At 47.1% G+C, this 16,720-nt stretch overlaps 1 protein-coding gene across 3 annotated transcripts in view; it reads left to right on the plus strand.

Moving 5' to 3' along the window:
• Positions 1-16,720, plus strand: part of SLC35F3 (solute carrier family 35 member F3) — a 298,706-nt gene that overhangs the window by 270,526 nt on the left and 11,460 nt on the right. For all 3 annotated transcript variants that reach the window (XM_019746952.2, XM_019746951.2, XM_019746953.2), the window contains 4 exons: positions 6,176-6,395; positions 12,573-12,698; positions 14,923-15,115; positions 15,916-16,005. In XM_019746952.2, coding sequence (XP_019602511.2) covers positions 6,176-6,395; positions 12,573-12,698; positions 14,923-15,115; positions 15,916-16,005 — 629 coding nt within the window. The remainder of the gene's footprint in view (positions 1-6,175; positions 6,396-12,572; positions 12,699-14,922; positions 15,116-15,915; positions 16,006-16,720) is intronic.

Genomic DNA, 16,720 nt, shown 5'->3' on the forward strand with positions numbered 1-16,720 from the left:
CAACCACCTCACGAGCTGCTCGTTGATGCTCTGAATGAAGATGGTCCGGTGACATGGGTTATATAAACAAGCTGTGCTTTGAGGCCATTTTGCCGCCCATCTTCCAGGAAAATCTTTCAATAGGTGCTAAACCCTTGGCAGCTGCCCCTGCCATGTAAGGTGAGCATCCAAGTACATGCCTGGGGCTGGGACCTGTTTTCTTTATAATACAGTTAACTAGACAGATGTGCCCTAGTCATGTGAATCGGCAGTGGAGTCTATAAACTACACCTGGGTCATCTCTAAACCCCACATTTTTCTATTCTGAATGCAATTACTCTTTAGGAAAACTTCTAAAATTTATGGAAACTATATGCATGAATATACTTTTTTAGTATACTAGGAAGAAAGGGGAGTAATATAGTATCCAATTATAAGGGACTAGCTGAGGCTATCACAGTATATCCATCAGCCCCAATTCTAGGCAGAATATATGTGCAGATATATATGTATGCAGAATGTCACCAGGCCCAGTTCTGCATAGACAAAATATATATATCTCCAGGGGATATCTGAGCTGATGCCCAATGGATGGAAAGAAACCAACCAAAGAAAGAAGGAAAAAGGAAGTGTTTCAGGAAAGAGGATAGAGAATACGTTGCGACCTAGAGCAGAGGGAAACGGGCATTGACTTCATGGGACTGAAACGAGTTCAAGGAGGGTTAAATGCAGAGTAGGCTGGAGAAGTGGTGAGGGAAAAGCTGAAGGACGGGCTAAGACCAGGTCAGGACGGACCTGTAAGCCTTGTGGGGAGCTTGGCCATTATCCCAAGCGGAGGTGAGCAAAGAGGAGGCTCGCTCTGACCGTGGCGTGGGGTGTGGAGTGGATTGGGGAAGACACAACGTGAAGAGAGAAGCTCAGAGTCCAGTGGCAGGAGTCCGAGTGAGGCGGATAGAGGCATGGGCCAGGGTAATGGCTCTGGGAATAAGATGTTTAGGAGAAATAATGTGTAAGTGTTGGTGATGAATTAGATTGGAAGAGGGAAAAGGGGAAGTTAAGAATGATTCCCAACTATCCAGCTTGGGTAGAAATACGAATTGTGGTACCATATCATCTTTAAGGCTTGAGGTGGAAGACATCATGTTCATTTGGGAAGGGTGAACTTGAGGTGTCCGGGATGTCTGGGGTACAGATGGCATCAGACGGAGGAAGTGTCATCAGCTGGGCTTTGGAACCATGATGGTAGATGAGATTGCTCAGGGACTACTTGCAGGGTCAAAGGAGGAGGAACTAGAAGAGAACCCTGGGGAAATCCCAAGGAAGTCTTGGCAGGGTGTGGAGAGGTAGGAGGAAACCGAGGGGAGCGTGCTGAGTTGGAGGCCAAGAAGGGTGTTTCAAGGAGGAACCCTCAACAATGTCAGAGGCTTCCAAGAGCAAGATGAACACTGGAAAGTGTCTGTTGACTTTAGCAACTCAAGGTCACGAGCAATCATTTTAGGGGTTTGGGCAAGTGGTGGGAGCAGACACTGGATTAAAGCGAGAGAGGCAGTCACAGGGGACATGAGTGCAGATGGCTATTCTGAAAAAGATTGGCTCTGAAAGAGAGGAAGAGAGGGCAAAGTGCTGACAAGATGCTTGCATTTCTTGTGGGGGGTTGTTTTAAGATTGGTGAGGCTTAGACATGTTTAAATGGTGATGGAAAGGACTCTGAAAAGAAAAGGCATCTTTGGACGTGTTCATTGAGAAGTGAGCACAGGCTGTAGGTCTGGCTCCACCACTATCTGAATGAACGTGAGGGTGTTGTTTAATCTGTCTGGGCTACAGCATCCTTACCTGTAACTTCTGAGACATCTGTATATCTGGTTTTCCAACTGCACTCCACAAAGCTGTCTCAGAGTACTTGCGTTTCAGCTTCAACCACAGCCACTTGACCTCTCTCTTATGTGTTTGTAAGTAATTTTTATTTTTAGCAATTTAATACATGTGTGCACTTTGGGAAATCAAAATAGTAAATAAAATTATAAAAAACAGCAACTTCTGCTCCCCACCTGCTCACTCTCAGCCACTCCCAATTCTTGTGGATAGTTCCTCTGGTATGTGTGCCAGTTGGCCTGAATTAAGTTCTTCCCTCCGTGCTTCTTAAATGTAGACATGCACTGATGTCTGTCCCAACCCGTCCCCACTTCCTCTGGTTCTGTTCCCTCTAATATAATGCTATCCCAATTTTTGGTTAATAGTGTTTTCATTATTCTATGCTTACAAATGTTGCTCACCAACTGTCTTCTTTTGTGAACAACCTGTCATTTCTCCTGCCAGCAATATTTGCCCCTTTTGTCTCATTTACCTTGATTTTCATTAATGATTGCTGTTTCTTCCTTAATGTGCCACCACCTCAAAAACAGATCAGTGTTTGCCCAGCACTTGCGTAATCACAGACTTCCCTGCGGACACCCCTGGCAGCGTGTCCTGCTGGGCCTGGCTGTCACTCCTGCCGGTGCTGGAGCCCTGCCTCCTGTTGTCGTCTTCCTTGGCTCAGACCCTTGTTTGGTGCAACCCAACGTCCAGTGACATGGAGACAATTTTTTCAAGTGCTGTATAACTGAAAATGTCTTTCTTCTACCCTTACATTTGATTGATGGCTGACTGGCTATAGAATTCTGGCTTGAAAAATATTTTCCTTGAAAAATATTAAGGCTATTATCGTCTAGCTTCCATTTTTGTTGTTGAGACGTCTGATGATATTATCATTTCCTCTCCCTTGGCCTATTTTGTTTTATTTCTCTTGGGAGCCTTTAAGTTTTATCTTTATCCCTTTATGTCACAAGTGTGTGCCTTGTTGTGGTTCTTTCTTCAATCATTTTGCTCAGTGCTTGGTGGGCCCTTTTCTTATGAAGACTCATAGCCTGTAGTTCTAAGAAACTTTCTTCAATCCACTTCATTTTTTCTGTTTTCTCTTTCTGGAGTTTCTTTTAATTTAACGTTGGACCTTCTGGCTTGACCTTCCATTTTTATTTTGTCTTTCCTTCTCTCTCTCTCTCTCTCTCTCTCTCTCTCTCTCTCTCTCTCTCTCTCTCTCTCTCTCATCTTGGCTTTATAGTCCAACTATTCTATTTAATTGTTAACTTGGCTATCCTATATTTAATTTCCAAGATTATTTTCTTTTTCATAACCATCTGTTCTTGTTTCATAGATACAGTCGCTTCTCTTATCCCCCCAAGGGTAATCGTTCTCCCCCAACTCTATAAATTTTACCTCCCCTTCAAGGTTCAACTCAGATCCATACTTTTTATTAGGTCTTCTCCAATCAGTCCACTCTCTCCACTAGATGGGAATTCTATAGCACTATTATGCTCCATACTGCCTAATATGTGATTGTACTTAAACTTGCCTTTCTTCCTATTGAGGAATCAGTCTTCCCAGTTGTGTCATAATCTTCTCAAGAGCAGAGACTGTTTATTTGTTCTATACCAGTTGCAGTGCCTTGTTTAGAATTGTGAATGTAACAAGTGATAAACATGTCTTGATTAGAATTAAATGACAAACCATCCTAATGCCATCAAGCCAGGCTATCCCAGTCGGGGTTCTTTAAAGAATACCAAGAAAGGTATATGTCAATATGAATGTAGAGATTACAGATTGTTATCATTTTTCCTGTCTTTTCAGTGTTTCTTTTTCTTTCTTACCTAATTCAGTAGCAATATTGTAATGATTTGCTTTTACTGAATCTTCCTTGAAGCACTCAATTAGATTTTATAGAAAAACAACTCTCTTTTCTCACTCGTATTTCATTGGTTTAGGAAATATTCAATTGAATTATGCAATTGAAATTACTCAGAGCCATTGGCACAAGTAGGATTGGAAACAAATACATCTAAATGTTGGCCAACACGTGACTCAGTTGGTAGGAACCAAAAGACTTGGGCATGCTGGAGAGTCGCGTGTGAGCCTTGGCTGTTAGCCTGCCAAACAATGAAGGGCATTAGACTGTCATGTCGGTTAAGTGGAGATCATTCAAGAGCACATCTACTCTACTTCTTCTCTGTGTACCAAGAAGAGGTCTCTGGCAGAAATGAATTTATATTCATCATCTCTGTTGGGTTCCCCTTGCCATCAAGGGTACATGTGGGCAAGCCAGCTGCCATGGATTAGTGCACAGTCTTTGGTCTTCAAACAAGGCTCACTGGCCCAAGGGCCAATCATCTTGAACTCATTAGAAGCAAAATCTACCCACCTGAGCTGTAACCTCCTGGTCATGAGTCCTCAGAGGACCAACAGAGCTCTACTGGGCCCGAGAAGCTTGCCTGTTCCGTCTCCAGGATGGATTCCCAGACCCCTCTCCATTTCCAGTCAGCAAGTTGGGCCATCAATACCCAGACATGTCTGTACCCCAGCCTTTCCCCACCACATCTAGAACCATCACACTTTGGAGGAATCCATTGTAGGTTCTCAGAGAGGACGTAAGTGGCCTGATTTACTTTGGATGGCCCCTATCACAGCATGAACAATTTTTTTATAATAGCGAATCAGAGGCAACTTGGAAATCCTACTTGCATTGTGTTCCCTTAGGAAGGGTAACCTCTAAGTATAGTTGAAATAGGTTGACATCAGTGGCAGGAAAGAATACTTGTGTTTCTTGTTGATCATACTCAAGGGACCAGCATCACTTTATAGCCACCATAATCACAAACAGGAAGGTAGCTGTCCCCAGTCATGGTTCCTGGGGAAAAGAAAACTGTTCTGTGAATTGGGGCTTGAGAAGACCCCATAGAAAATGCAGCTGAAATATTGTATGAAAATTATGTGGCAAACATAAATATCAACCCATTAGTTAGAGGAGAGTTTCATCTGTATAAAGCCAAACTGGAATCAATTCCGTTGAATTGGTTTCATGGTAAATTTAGTAATTCAAATGTTTTACCTGGTACTGGTTTATTTACAAGCAACACAGATTCTGCGTTCCGTGGAAGGTGATGAGTTTTCTGTTTGTTCTATGGATATCCCGTAGTGGAGTAATGAACAAAGGCAGATTTCATCTTAGCATGATAGTAAAAACAAACAAAATTAAATTAAAACTCACAGCAAATCCCCTCTGACTCCTGTTTTTAATTTTCCTCCTTGACTGCTACATTTTAATATTAAGTGGCACAGGCCCAGCTGTTCCCCCAGCTGTTCCCCCAGCCCAGTATACCTGGCTTGTTCTAGTTAGTGTAGCTTTTCTTTCGCCAACTCCTGTCCTCGCTCACTGGTCTGTCAGCTGCATTGGGCCCTGTCTGTGAGCCTGGATGGTGATGACTGTTAGAATGGTGAGTCCTCGCTCAGCCATCTCCTTGCCTGCCTTGTCAGGCCCAGCAGAGCAATGGTCTTCTCTCCATGAATCAAGGCAGCGGGCAGCTGTCTGGGATCGAGCCCCTCTCAGAGTTCTCCCCATGCTCTGCTACCATCTTCTGTGCGTGGAGAGTTGATGTTATTTTCCGTAAGTGGTTTTTGAAATATCAGTGGTCCTGCCCCTGGAATCTAGGATGGCATTGAAACCTAGTGGGATGGTGTTTCCTCATCCCACTCCCAGGTTGCTGAATTCTTGGATCTGCTCTTTCCTCTGCTAGTCTCTTAGACGGCGTGGAGATGTGAACTTCCACATGGTAGAAAAAAATGAACTCTACAAATGGCCTCGTGGAGAAAATGTAGAGATAGTTAACCCAATTTGTACAGTATCCAACATGTGTTGATGTACCCACGGAATGACTGCCCCACCTGATCATAAAGACAATCCAGTCTGGGGCAAATTTTTAAAATATATATTTCAATGAGTTTTCTTCCAGTATCCACCCTCCCCCTCAAAAAAATGTGTCTCGTGACGTCTTTCTTTTTCCAAGGAAGTGGCAGCATCTGCCTCAGCCAGTCCCCTGCGCTCTCTTCAGGTCAGGTAATCCCAGCGTTACCTGCGCCTGGAACCATCACTTCCAAACCTGACGTGCGCAGAAGGGATAATCAGGACATTAGATGACTGTGCAACATTTTCTTCAGTGGACTAAAGCAATAGGTTGAAGAGCTTTACTAGAAAGACGTTTACAAATAATAGTGATAAATAAAACAATCCCACCCCTTCCTGTAGTTGTTTTGAAAAAAGTGGGTGTAGGAAAAAAATGGTCTGTCTCAACCCACGAATATAATAACACTGCGTTTTTTCCTGTTTTAGGGAATGCTGTCGATTTTTTGGAGACAATGGCTTGACTTTGAAGGTGTTTTTTACCAAGGCAGCCCCTTTTGGTGTTCTTTGGACACTCACAAACTACCTGTACTTACATGCAATAAAGAAAATAAACACTACGGACGTCTCCGTGCTCTTCTGCTGCAACAAAGCTTTTGTGTTCTTGCTCTCATGGATCGTTCTCAGGGACAGGTTCATGGGAGTGAGGGTAAGTCCCTTATTATCTGTCTTCCTCCCTCACTCATGTCAACCAAAACCTGCCCATTGGCTTGCTTAGCTCCATGCACTGGACCATAAGCCGAAACTGCTGACCACTTTCCTTCTGATTTGCAGCAGAAAAGGAGCCCGGCAGAGGGCCCGGTTCTTGGTGTGCCTTGCAAACCTTCTTGCTTGCAAACCATACTAGACAAGCATTCATTAAAGCACCTTTCATTTCAAGCATGTCAACAAGCATTCCCTAAAGTGTGTGCCAGTCGGGGACCCAGTCAGGGGACGGTGACGTGCTCCCCTTTCTGCATGCTCATGCCTCTTTCATGAGCAGCTGTGCCCCGCAGCCTGAAGCTCTGCGAACACTGTCACTCTCTGCGTAGGTTGTATCCAAAAGCCAGAGGGTCGTCCTGCATCCACAGGTGCAGTCCTGGCAGCCTGTGTCTGGACCATGTGTACAAAGATGAAGTGGGACAGGTACACTTGTGCTAAATCCAAACTATGGAGGAACGGTTTCACTTCCTTCATGGCCCAGAGAAAGGGGGAGTGAAATTATCCCCCTTGAATTCTTTCTTATTACAACCAAGACTTAGTGAATTCCATTAAAATTGGGTCAGATGTAGCTAGTCAGATTTCATCACAGTTGTATGAAATATGATAAATTCACCCTGAAATATCAGCTGAACTGTAGAGGGTCTAGCCCTGAATAAAAGGACCAGGGGACATTTAGTGTTGGCAGAACCTGGTGGCTTCTGCTTGTCTCCCTCTGGTGGCCAGGAGCTGCTACTGCCCCATCATCACCTAGACACAAACAAGGACAAAAAGATTCCGCCACACGGCTAGTTCTCTTGTAGTCAGAGCGAGTCTCAGTCCTTTCTGTCCTCTGGCCAGGAAGCGAAGAGCCCTTTGGACGGGCAGTCCCGGTAGAGCGCGAACCTTGCTGGCTCCTGGCAAGGGGCCGTCTCCAGGCCCTCCCTCCACTGTGTCCTTCCCTCAGTGTCCTGGGAACAGTGACATCACCCAGTGGCAGATTTACACCCACCTCAGACACCACTGAGGACATGAGTCAACTGCTGAGCAACATTTTTAGCTTGCAGTGGAGGGGGGGGGGGGGATTTTGTTTTGAGGCTTAGTGTTAATTTTGGAATAGAAACTGCTACCCGGAAAAGCTCTCAGCAAGTAAATGATGTGATGCATCTTCACAAGGGACGCAGGAACTTCCGGCTGTGATCCAGGCAGCCTGCCTGCTGGGCACCCGTTGCCACTGCTCTCTCTCCTGCCCTTCGTGACTTTATTTTGATGCAAAGAATCAAAGGAATTCATGGAACTTCCTGGTGTGATTCTGATGTTCAAACCAAATTCCAAATGAGACCGGTTGTTGGGAAGAGAAGCTTCGAGGTTAATTCTGCATGTGAGCAGAAAAAAAAAAAAATGTGTGGTTAAGAGAAGGAGGTGCAAAAGTACTTGAAGCCCTCCTAGATGCGTGGAGAACAGCATGGCACCCCCAGATCTTGTCTTTGCCGCTATTCGTGGCTAAGAGTGTTTTTCCCTAACATCCCTGAACTGCTCCAGACTGGACAGAGTTTTGTTCCAGCACTGGAACGAAGGTCTAAGGAGCCAGTGTTGGGATGGAATTTTGGTCTCTAATAACCATCCCTCCTTCTGACCTGTCATTTAAGAGCGTCCCACTCTAAGTTGTGGTGGCCTTCCCCTTCCCATTTTCAAGAGTGCAGAGAGCTAGCAAAGTCTGTGAGATACCAGCAGCTAGCCAGAGGGTCTGGAAGTTTCCGCCTGATAAGCAGATGGAGACATAGCATCTCTAATGCGCACAGGTTCTGTTAGGCTTCTCTCAGGTGCTGGGTGAGCTGGCACCTTCCACTGAGTGATCTCCACGGGTGGGAACTAACACTGTCCCCTGTCCTGGAGGGCTGGACGTGCAAGCTCAAGTGATCAGACATGGAGAGCACGATGGAGCCTGAGCATGGTGTTTGTGGAACAGACTGCAGCGAGACTTGTGTTATTAAGACAGTTAATCCCTGTCTTAGATCCATTATCAGCCCTCAGCTCACAAGGGCTACAGTTCCTGGAAAGCATCACAGATGCTTTCTGGACAGACCAGAAAGAAGCAAATGCATCTTGCGAGGCTCGGGCAGCCCCGGCACTTACAGCCTCAGAGGTGACTGTCGAAAGGAGCCCGAGCTGGCCCCTTGTGTCACCTTGCGACTGTGCTTAGACCTGCTTTTCATGTTTCCTGGCTCTTCAGATGCAGAGGCTCTAGCACAACAGGGGGTGCTCTAGTCTAGAGTCAAGTTTGAGTCTTGGCTCCACTCTTACAAGCTGTTGGACCTTGAGCAAGTTACTTAATGTCTCTGAGCCTCAGTTACTTCATTTCAAAATAGACTATTAGTTCTCATCTCCTAGAACAGATGTGAGAATAAAGTAGGATGATGCATGTCGAGCCCACAAAACTCAATAAGTGTTATCTTTGTCTCAATTAGAGCAGTTAGATGGATCAGCCTGATTTGATTCTTACGTTGACAGTGTCAGAAACTGACCAGCATTTAGGGAAGCACTTTTGTGTAGCAAAAGCAGCAGCAGAATTAGAGTAAGTAGGACTGTGGGGCATGAGGTACGGCCCTTCCTAAAGCCGAAGCCCGCCCAGCTGTGGTCAGCAGCTGGATGACGAAAGAGGTGACTGGGTGGGACTATCCCCAGCCCACATAGCAGGGGAAACAGAAATGGATGTCTGGCCATTCCATGACTGTCCATAACTGTCCACTACAGCTCGGGCTTTCAAAGCAGGAGGGACTGATGAAGGAGTGAGAAGACAACATAGAGGTCACCCACGTGGCCCTCGGACCCCAGCACCACAGTCCTGGGACCTGGGCTTTTTCGAGGACCCATTCGATCTCAGTCAGATTTCAGCTGATGTTCGGTATTTCACAGGGGCCGCCCTTAAACCCTAACTCCAGCTTCTGATCCTGAGTCCCTTTTGTTAGGGAGCCTGTTCCCTGCCACCAAGTATAGCACAGCCATTTTCCAGTCTCTGAAATAAGAGGGACGAACTAGAGGATCTCCAAATCCCCTCCAGATGCTAATATTCTTTGCGTTGGTAAGAACAGTCTAAGAGTCGGGAGGGAAAAGTGTTAAGGGAAGTGTATTTAAAAATAAGTCTGTGCTTTCCCTTTTTCATTTTCCAAAACTGTGTCACAAATGGGGCTCTGTGCAGTCTGTCACATGTTTAGCAAGAGTAGGGAGCTGCGCTAGTCGGGGAGGTGACCAGACATCGCTGAGCGCTGTCCCCAACCTCCTCGTTCCCTCCTCAGCACTCGGGGGCTTGGCTCCCCTCCCCATGCAGCCTACCATCTGACAGGGAGCCTGCCATGGGGGGATGCGGTGCATGCTGAGTCACTGGGGCTCCGAATCCCAGCCCCAGGGGCGGGCAAGGTGTGATGGTGGAGCCCCACACCAGGTGAGGCCACCATTGCGAGGTTAAATGGCAACACGCTGGCTGGAGCGTCTCCCACGCCTCTGTTTCTTCCTCCTCTCCAGCTAATCTCTCCCCAGGTAAAGTAGAGATGGCCGCTCTCACCTCTTGGTCTCAAGACCGCTGTTCCCCTCTGTCTGCATCCCTGAGGCCTTGTTTGAGGAGAGTTCAGTGGGCTGGTGGGAGCAGCAGGCAAGTCCCTTGTCTTTATTTCTTCCTCAGACCTAGGGATGCCCAGATCAAGAAGGTGAGGACATGTGGAACCACAGGACGAGTGTGACCAGCCTTCCTAGAGAGTTCCTCTTAGTGCGGGAACCCCAGGTAGATTCCGGTGTAAAATGTAAACTACACACTTATTTTTTAAAGCTAGACTGGCATCATCAGAGCAATGCCAGGTTGAGGAGGGCCCCTCAGGCTGTGCCCTCCAAACCTGTAGGGTACGTTTCAACTCTGCTCTGCATCTAGGGGTACTGAGAGCAAGGTCGAGCTGCCAGCTCACCCTCAGGGCTGGGGTCCCAACAGGGCTGCTGATGCCCAGAGAGTAGCTGCCCCACAGCCAATTGGTCAATCCTGTGACTTGTGGCTGGAAAATCCCCTGCCCCCACCCTGCAAGGCATGAAATGGGGGTCACTGTCCTTCGGTGCCACTTGTCAGAATGAACTCGCAGGGACTGGTCTCCTCAGATGTTGGCCGGAAGGCCAGTGGTCACCTGCGCTCTCTGTTTCTTGCCCCTTCCCTCAGCGCTTGGGCACAGCACGGCTCAGGCAGGCGCTTTTACAGGCAGCTGTTTGTGATTTAATCAGTAGAGAAGGGAGGGGGAGAGGCTGGAACCCTGCCTTGTAGGACTCCAGGAAAAAACCCCTTCTTCTTCATTTCCTCAAACTTCAACCCTAAGTTTGGAAAGACTCAGGGACCTTTGGAGAGCCACTGAGTCATCTGAGATTTAGGTACTTTCTTCCCTCCGTTGCTCTGTCTCTTCTTTTCCTAATGCTTTTTCTCTGTGTTGACCACTGATGCCTCGCCAGACTGAAGCTTCCGAGCAGCATCTTTGCATGACTTGTGTCATGTGGAGCAGACATCGGCCCCTGGCCCTGCCTGCTTTCTCACTCGTCCTTTCTTGTTCTCTTGGGGAAAATCGCTCATTGTCTTGCTGCCTGTTTCTTTGTCTTGATGAACAGTAGTACATAGTACACACAGCATTTGAACATGAAACCCTTTCAACGTGTGAGGAAGAAGGATGCCACTGACTCACGGTGGATCACTAAGCAGGAAGGAGAGCAGACAGGTTAGGGCTTCCCTAGTAAGAGCGACCGACCACCTGCTCTCTCAGGGGCCACGGCGTGGTGGGCGTATCATTATGTGAGGTCCCTGCAGGAGGAATACACTGGAGGAAGCATATAAGTCACACTGGGTGACACGCAACCATATTTGCTGACCAAAAACTTAGACATTTAAACCACGAAAGAAACCTCAATTCAAATCTCAGCATACAGTTGGCAGTGGTTTATTATGTGAATGGTACTTTCCTATTTACATATATAAAGGCTGACTTTGCAAACAAACAGACCTGAAATTTGTCTCCCTGCTCTGTGACTTTGGGCAAGTTCCTTAACTTCTCTGAGCCTGTTTTCATGTCTATAAAATGAAATGAATGATAATATCTACCTATCTTGAGGATTGCATGAGAAAATACATAGAAAACACTTTTCCTGGGACCAACAGTGAATGTTAGCCATCTGACGTTGTAGTAGCCGAGGTCACTTCTGAAGGATCCGTAGATAGAACACTCCGTCGGTCCAGGAGTAGAAACGTGTATTGCATACATTTGTTCTGCCCTCCCCATGCTCTGCTACAGCACCCCCTCCCCACCTGGTCCCAGCGACACTGACGTAGCTTCATGGAGCCCTCCGATTAGAACGGGTACATAGCCTCCGAGCTAACACGCTTCTTGTTTGGGCGATGGTATTCCCAGCACTTCCCCCGCACGCCAACAGCCGATAGCTGTCTTTGCACAGTGGCAATGTGTGCGTCTCCCTGGCACTCCCACTGAACTTGGGAAGTTGCGTCTGGACAAGAGAAGGATTGTGGGGGGCTGTGGCAAGAGCCCAGCAGCAGCTAAGAAAAAGAACTGTACCTCCAGGGTTAGGACACGGTCTGTGGCCCTGATGGGTGGGTGACACACACTCTGTCCTACTGCTGGTGTGTAAAATGGGGCTTAGAGCAGTGGTCCTCACTCTGCCCTGTCTGTTGAGATATGAAATACATAAAAGCAGGATCATTTGAGGTGCTTTCAGAGGTTGGAAGGAGCTAAGTGGTAATTGCCAGGTGCTGTCCAGCCATTGTCTACCAGGTCCTGTCATGACCAAATTACCATCATTAGGAGGATGGCCACCTCCTTCTCAAGTTTCTGAGAATCAGGGTGACCGGCCACCATGTGATGCTAAGCCGTGGTGCCCTTCCTTGCTGCCACACATTTTTGGTTCTTCGGCAGTACCAGGCTTTGCTAATTGTCCCCTTCTAAGCAGGAACAAAAATTTAGGTGGGAGCAGCCTTTGCTTACTGTTCTCCAAAGGACTGAAAAGAAGACCCCACTCTCCCCTCACATTACTGAACTCTCACGAACGTTTCTACCTTGCTGGCCCATCCAATGCCCCCCAGCTCCCTGATGGCCATTTCCTTCCTTCCGTCCAGATTGTGGCGGCCATCCTTGCTATCGCTGGGATCGTGATGATGACTTACGCGGACGGCTTCCACAGCCACTCCGTCATCGGCATAGCCCTGGTCGTGGGCTCCGCATCCATGTCTGCTCTCTACAAGGTAAGCCTGGGCGCGGGCTCTCTGCTCTCTGGACGAGCACAGCTGGCCGCAGCACGGCTGGCCCGTCACCTTGGGGAACTTGGATGGTACCTGTCCTTTCAGAGGAGCAGTTGTTCTCACTGTGAGTTAGGCAAACTGAGATTCTCCACAAGACATGCAGCTGCCCTTGGCTTTAGTTCTCTAGAACTTTCCATCAGTGGCCAAACACTTGCAGCATTTGGCATAAAAAAGGGTGTGACAGTGGATTGGCAGAGTCAGATTAGTGATTTCACTGTTTGGCAAGGACTGGAGAAGGGTCAGGGGCCCTAAATGGCGGGCTCAGTTTTGGTCAGATAATTACCCACCAGATCGACAGGAAGATTTGAATATCTGGTGCTGGTTTGTCAATTAAATCTTTTATCACATGGTTTTTGGAGCCACCAGTACTCAGCATGAATCCATATGCATTTCAAGTGGTGCCTGTAGGCTGATTACATCAAACCACAGCTACTGCATCATGGGGACTATAAAATGTTTTTGACAAAATGTTGAGAACCACTGGAAAGGATGGCCCAAGGGCAGGTCTGGGTGAGACGGTTTTTTATGCCCACACTCCGACTCTTCATGCTGTTGCTGCCCTTCACCTCCCTCCCTTCCTCTCTCCTCTCTAGAGCCAGAGGGGAGACTGCTGATACGTTCTGGTCTCCAAGTTGGAAACCTGACGAGGATTCAGTGAGGAATGAGATTTTTAGTGTTGAGATTTATTGGCCCTCTGTGGATCCAGACAGTAGAACAGAAACAATGAAGTACTATAGAAAGTTACAAGAGAAGGCATTTTGGCCCAGTTTTTTGGTTTCGGGAAGTGAAATAACTACCTTCTTATCCTCCGTCAGCTCCCTGTCCTCAGTTCCCACAGAGAGAGACACACGCATCATCTTCCTTCTCTGGAACACGTCTCACCCAGAGGATGTGATGGTCTAGCACCATTCTGAGGCTTCAAAGCCACTATCCAAATGTGGAATGTATTAAAAGACCGCACTCTGCTCTACCCCGTTGGCTGCATGCTAATGAGAAGCAGAGAGCGTGTAGAAACACAATCCACAGTGAACACAGATATTCTGCTCAGAAGTTTATTTCCATCTCCTCCACTGCCTGGTCTTTATCCAGAGGGCCCAGTAGACGGAAGGCTGAAAGCAATTTATTTCTTTCCATGCTATCTGCACATAGACCCAGAAATACCTATGCTCGCTGTCCAAAGCTCAGTGACATCACGACGGACCGTTACTCTCCAGCCACAAAGAGCTGTGAAATGGCTGAGGAAGGAAGAAGGGGAAAAGGAGGAGGGACAACCATGCAGACACTCAAATCAGACCACCAGCTCCCTGTCAGTAGCTCACTAACCACAGAAGCCGGTCGGGGGCCTGCTGCCTCTGTAAGTTCAGCTTCCCGGCCACTCCAGTCACATTTGTCCCTGTCCTTCTGCCCTTTCATGTAATTCAAATATATACAAACAAGAACAGGAGCAAGAAACCAAAGTTGGGTTCCTTCCACTACAGCCCATGCTGTTTCTGGGATGTGGGTGGGGGGACAGAGCAGAGATGAGCTGTAATAATCCATCCACTTTCGATTTACAGAAAATGTCCTGGCAACCAGAGCCCTTTTTCTTGGGGGCAGTGGTTTTCAAAACGTGGTGTAGAAGGTTGGAGATCCCTGAGAAGGCTCCCTGAGAGGACTGTCTCATCATGGCAGAGTCTTTCTTTTTTTTTTTCAATTATTTTTTTTGGTTATAGTTGACAGTCAGTATTATTTTATATTAGTGTTGGGTGTACAGCATAGTGATTAAACATTTATATATTTTATGCAATGATTTCTCTTCCCCCATTAGTCCAGTACCCATCTGGCACTATACATAGTTGTTACAACTCATGGCAGATATTTCTGATTTGTGTGGCTGCCTCACCTTCAAACACTCTGATGGGAGGTTACGGTGTCATGAATACGACAGACAAATCAAGCCCCGTGTGAACCCATGGTTCCTGCAGGTGCCTCCTCTCTATGTGGCTAGAGAGTAACTGTCCTCATGATGTCACTGAACTTTGGACAGAGAGCATAGGTCAGATTCCCCGCCCTTCCCTGGAGGCCTAGCTTAGTAGGTGGGATTTACCTGTCGTGTGGCTGTCGGTCCTGTGGTCTAGCCCAGCTTTACCGACTGCACTGCTTCACCTCCCCGCCTCTTCCTCTGCAGGTTCTATTCAAGCTCCTCCTGGGCAGTGCAAAGTTTGGGGAAGCCGCCTTATTTTTGTCCATTCTCGGTGTGTTTAACGTCCTCTTCATCACCTGTATTCCTGTCATCCTCTACTTTACCAAAGTGGAATACTGGAACTCTTTCAATGACATTCCATGGGGAAACCTTTGTGGATTTTCAGTCCTCTTATTGAGTAAGTGGCCCTCGCTCATCAGAACTCCCAGAAGCAGTGACCAAGGAGCGGGACTGTGCAGCTCCTGGGTACCTTTGGAAACCTGTTGGAAAGCAGTCTCCTTTGATCCTTCCCTTCCCTGTGCTTGTCAACATCGTCGTGTGTCACAAAGGAAAGCCTTTGTGGCGATGACACTGCATTGCAATTCCAGAACCACAGTTGCTGCAGTGGTGGCTGTGGTACCGCTGCTCTGACTAGTGACCTAACGTCCCAGAGGCTGTGTGTGCCCTACTGATGACGGCACACTTGAGGGTGGGTGAGAAGCCGGGAAATTGTACGTGCCGAGCTCTAGAATGTTGCCTGATCAATGTCAGTGTTCAATAAATGTTATCAGATATCGTTATCAATGTCATCATCATCACCTTACTTGATGTAAGGCTGGTCCGAGGCAGAAATGCAACCTAGGAGGTGCTCACCCGGTTCCCATGGAAAAATGCAAATCCCACAGTCAGCCCAGAATCGTCACTGGCAACAGAGGAAAGAAAAGTTACTAGGATGAGTAGGAGGCCCTGTCCTTTTCTAGTGCCTTCTCACTGGCTACCTTTTCTGAATTTATTTTCCCTCCTTCAAAACTCAGGGAGGAGAGGAGAGCTGAGTCCTCAGGATGTTTGTCCTTCCTCCCCAAGTCCTGGAGCCCTTGCAGGAACCCCATGTTTACTGAGTCAGAGCAAAGGGCAGATGGGCTGGGGTCAGATGGACCACGGAGGAGGTACAGTCCAGGGTCGATCATGAGTGACACCACTTTTCCTTCTTTATTTCAGCATTCAATATTGTATTAAATTTTGGAATTGCTGTTACATATCCCACTCTGATGTCTCTTGGAATCGTCCTCAGTGTACCTGTGAATGCAGGTAAGCCTATGTGACTTTCTATATGTACTTGTAAACACACATGCACACACACACACTCACCAACACACACATGCATACATATACACACATGCTCACATATATTCTCACCATGCCTGGTGTAGAATGTATGTTTAACTTTCTGTATAAAAAGAAAGCTGTCCGGTCAAACATTGATGTTCATTATATATGCAATTTTTTCTCCATAATGGATTGATTTTCACTTACCACACCAATACACAGAAAGTCTGAAGGCATCTCGATTCTTACTGGTGTGGGCACCAGAGATGACTATCATTAATAGTATTAATAAGCATAGAAAAACATGTGGCAGAAAAAATTTTCGTTTTTGTAAAGTGACTTTCTAGGGCAGGAAATTTGCTCAGGGATGTGACAGATACATCGCAGAGACGTGTTTATAAACAGAAGAAGCTAACCATTATTCTCCACCTTCAGAAGAGAGAGGGAGCCCTTTCCCAGTTACTGGGGCCTTTGTTTTCCACAGGGTACTTGCCACTCACTCAGTCGGCAGCTCTTCTGAAGACTTGTCATCAGCTGCCATTCACCTTTTTCCTTTCCTGGCTCATTCTGGTGTGAATTTAGGTTTTCCTTTCGAATTCCCCTGCCTTACCTGACCTCCTTGTGTCGATCCTGTTCTCAGCCAGAGAAGGGTTTGCAAATCACTGTCCCCATAGAACTTACCCCTGGGCGCTGGCAC

The sequence above is a fragment of the Rhinolophus sinicus genome, linkage group LG12 (genome assembly GCF_036562045.2).
Source record: "Rhinolophus sinicus isolate RSC01 linkage group LG12, ASM3656204v1, whole genome shotgun sequence".
Lineage (NCBI taxonomy): Eukaryota > Metazoa > Chordata > Mammalia > Chiroptera > Rhinolophidae > Rhinolophus > Rhinolophus sinicus.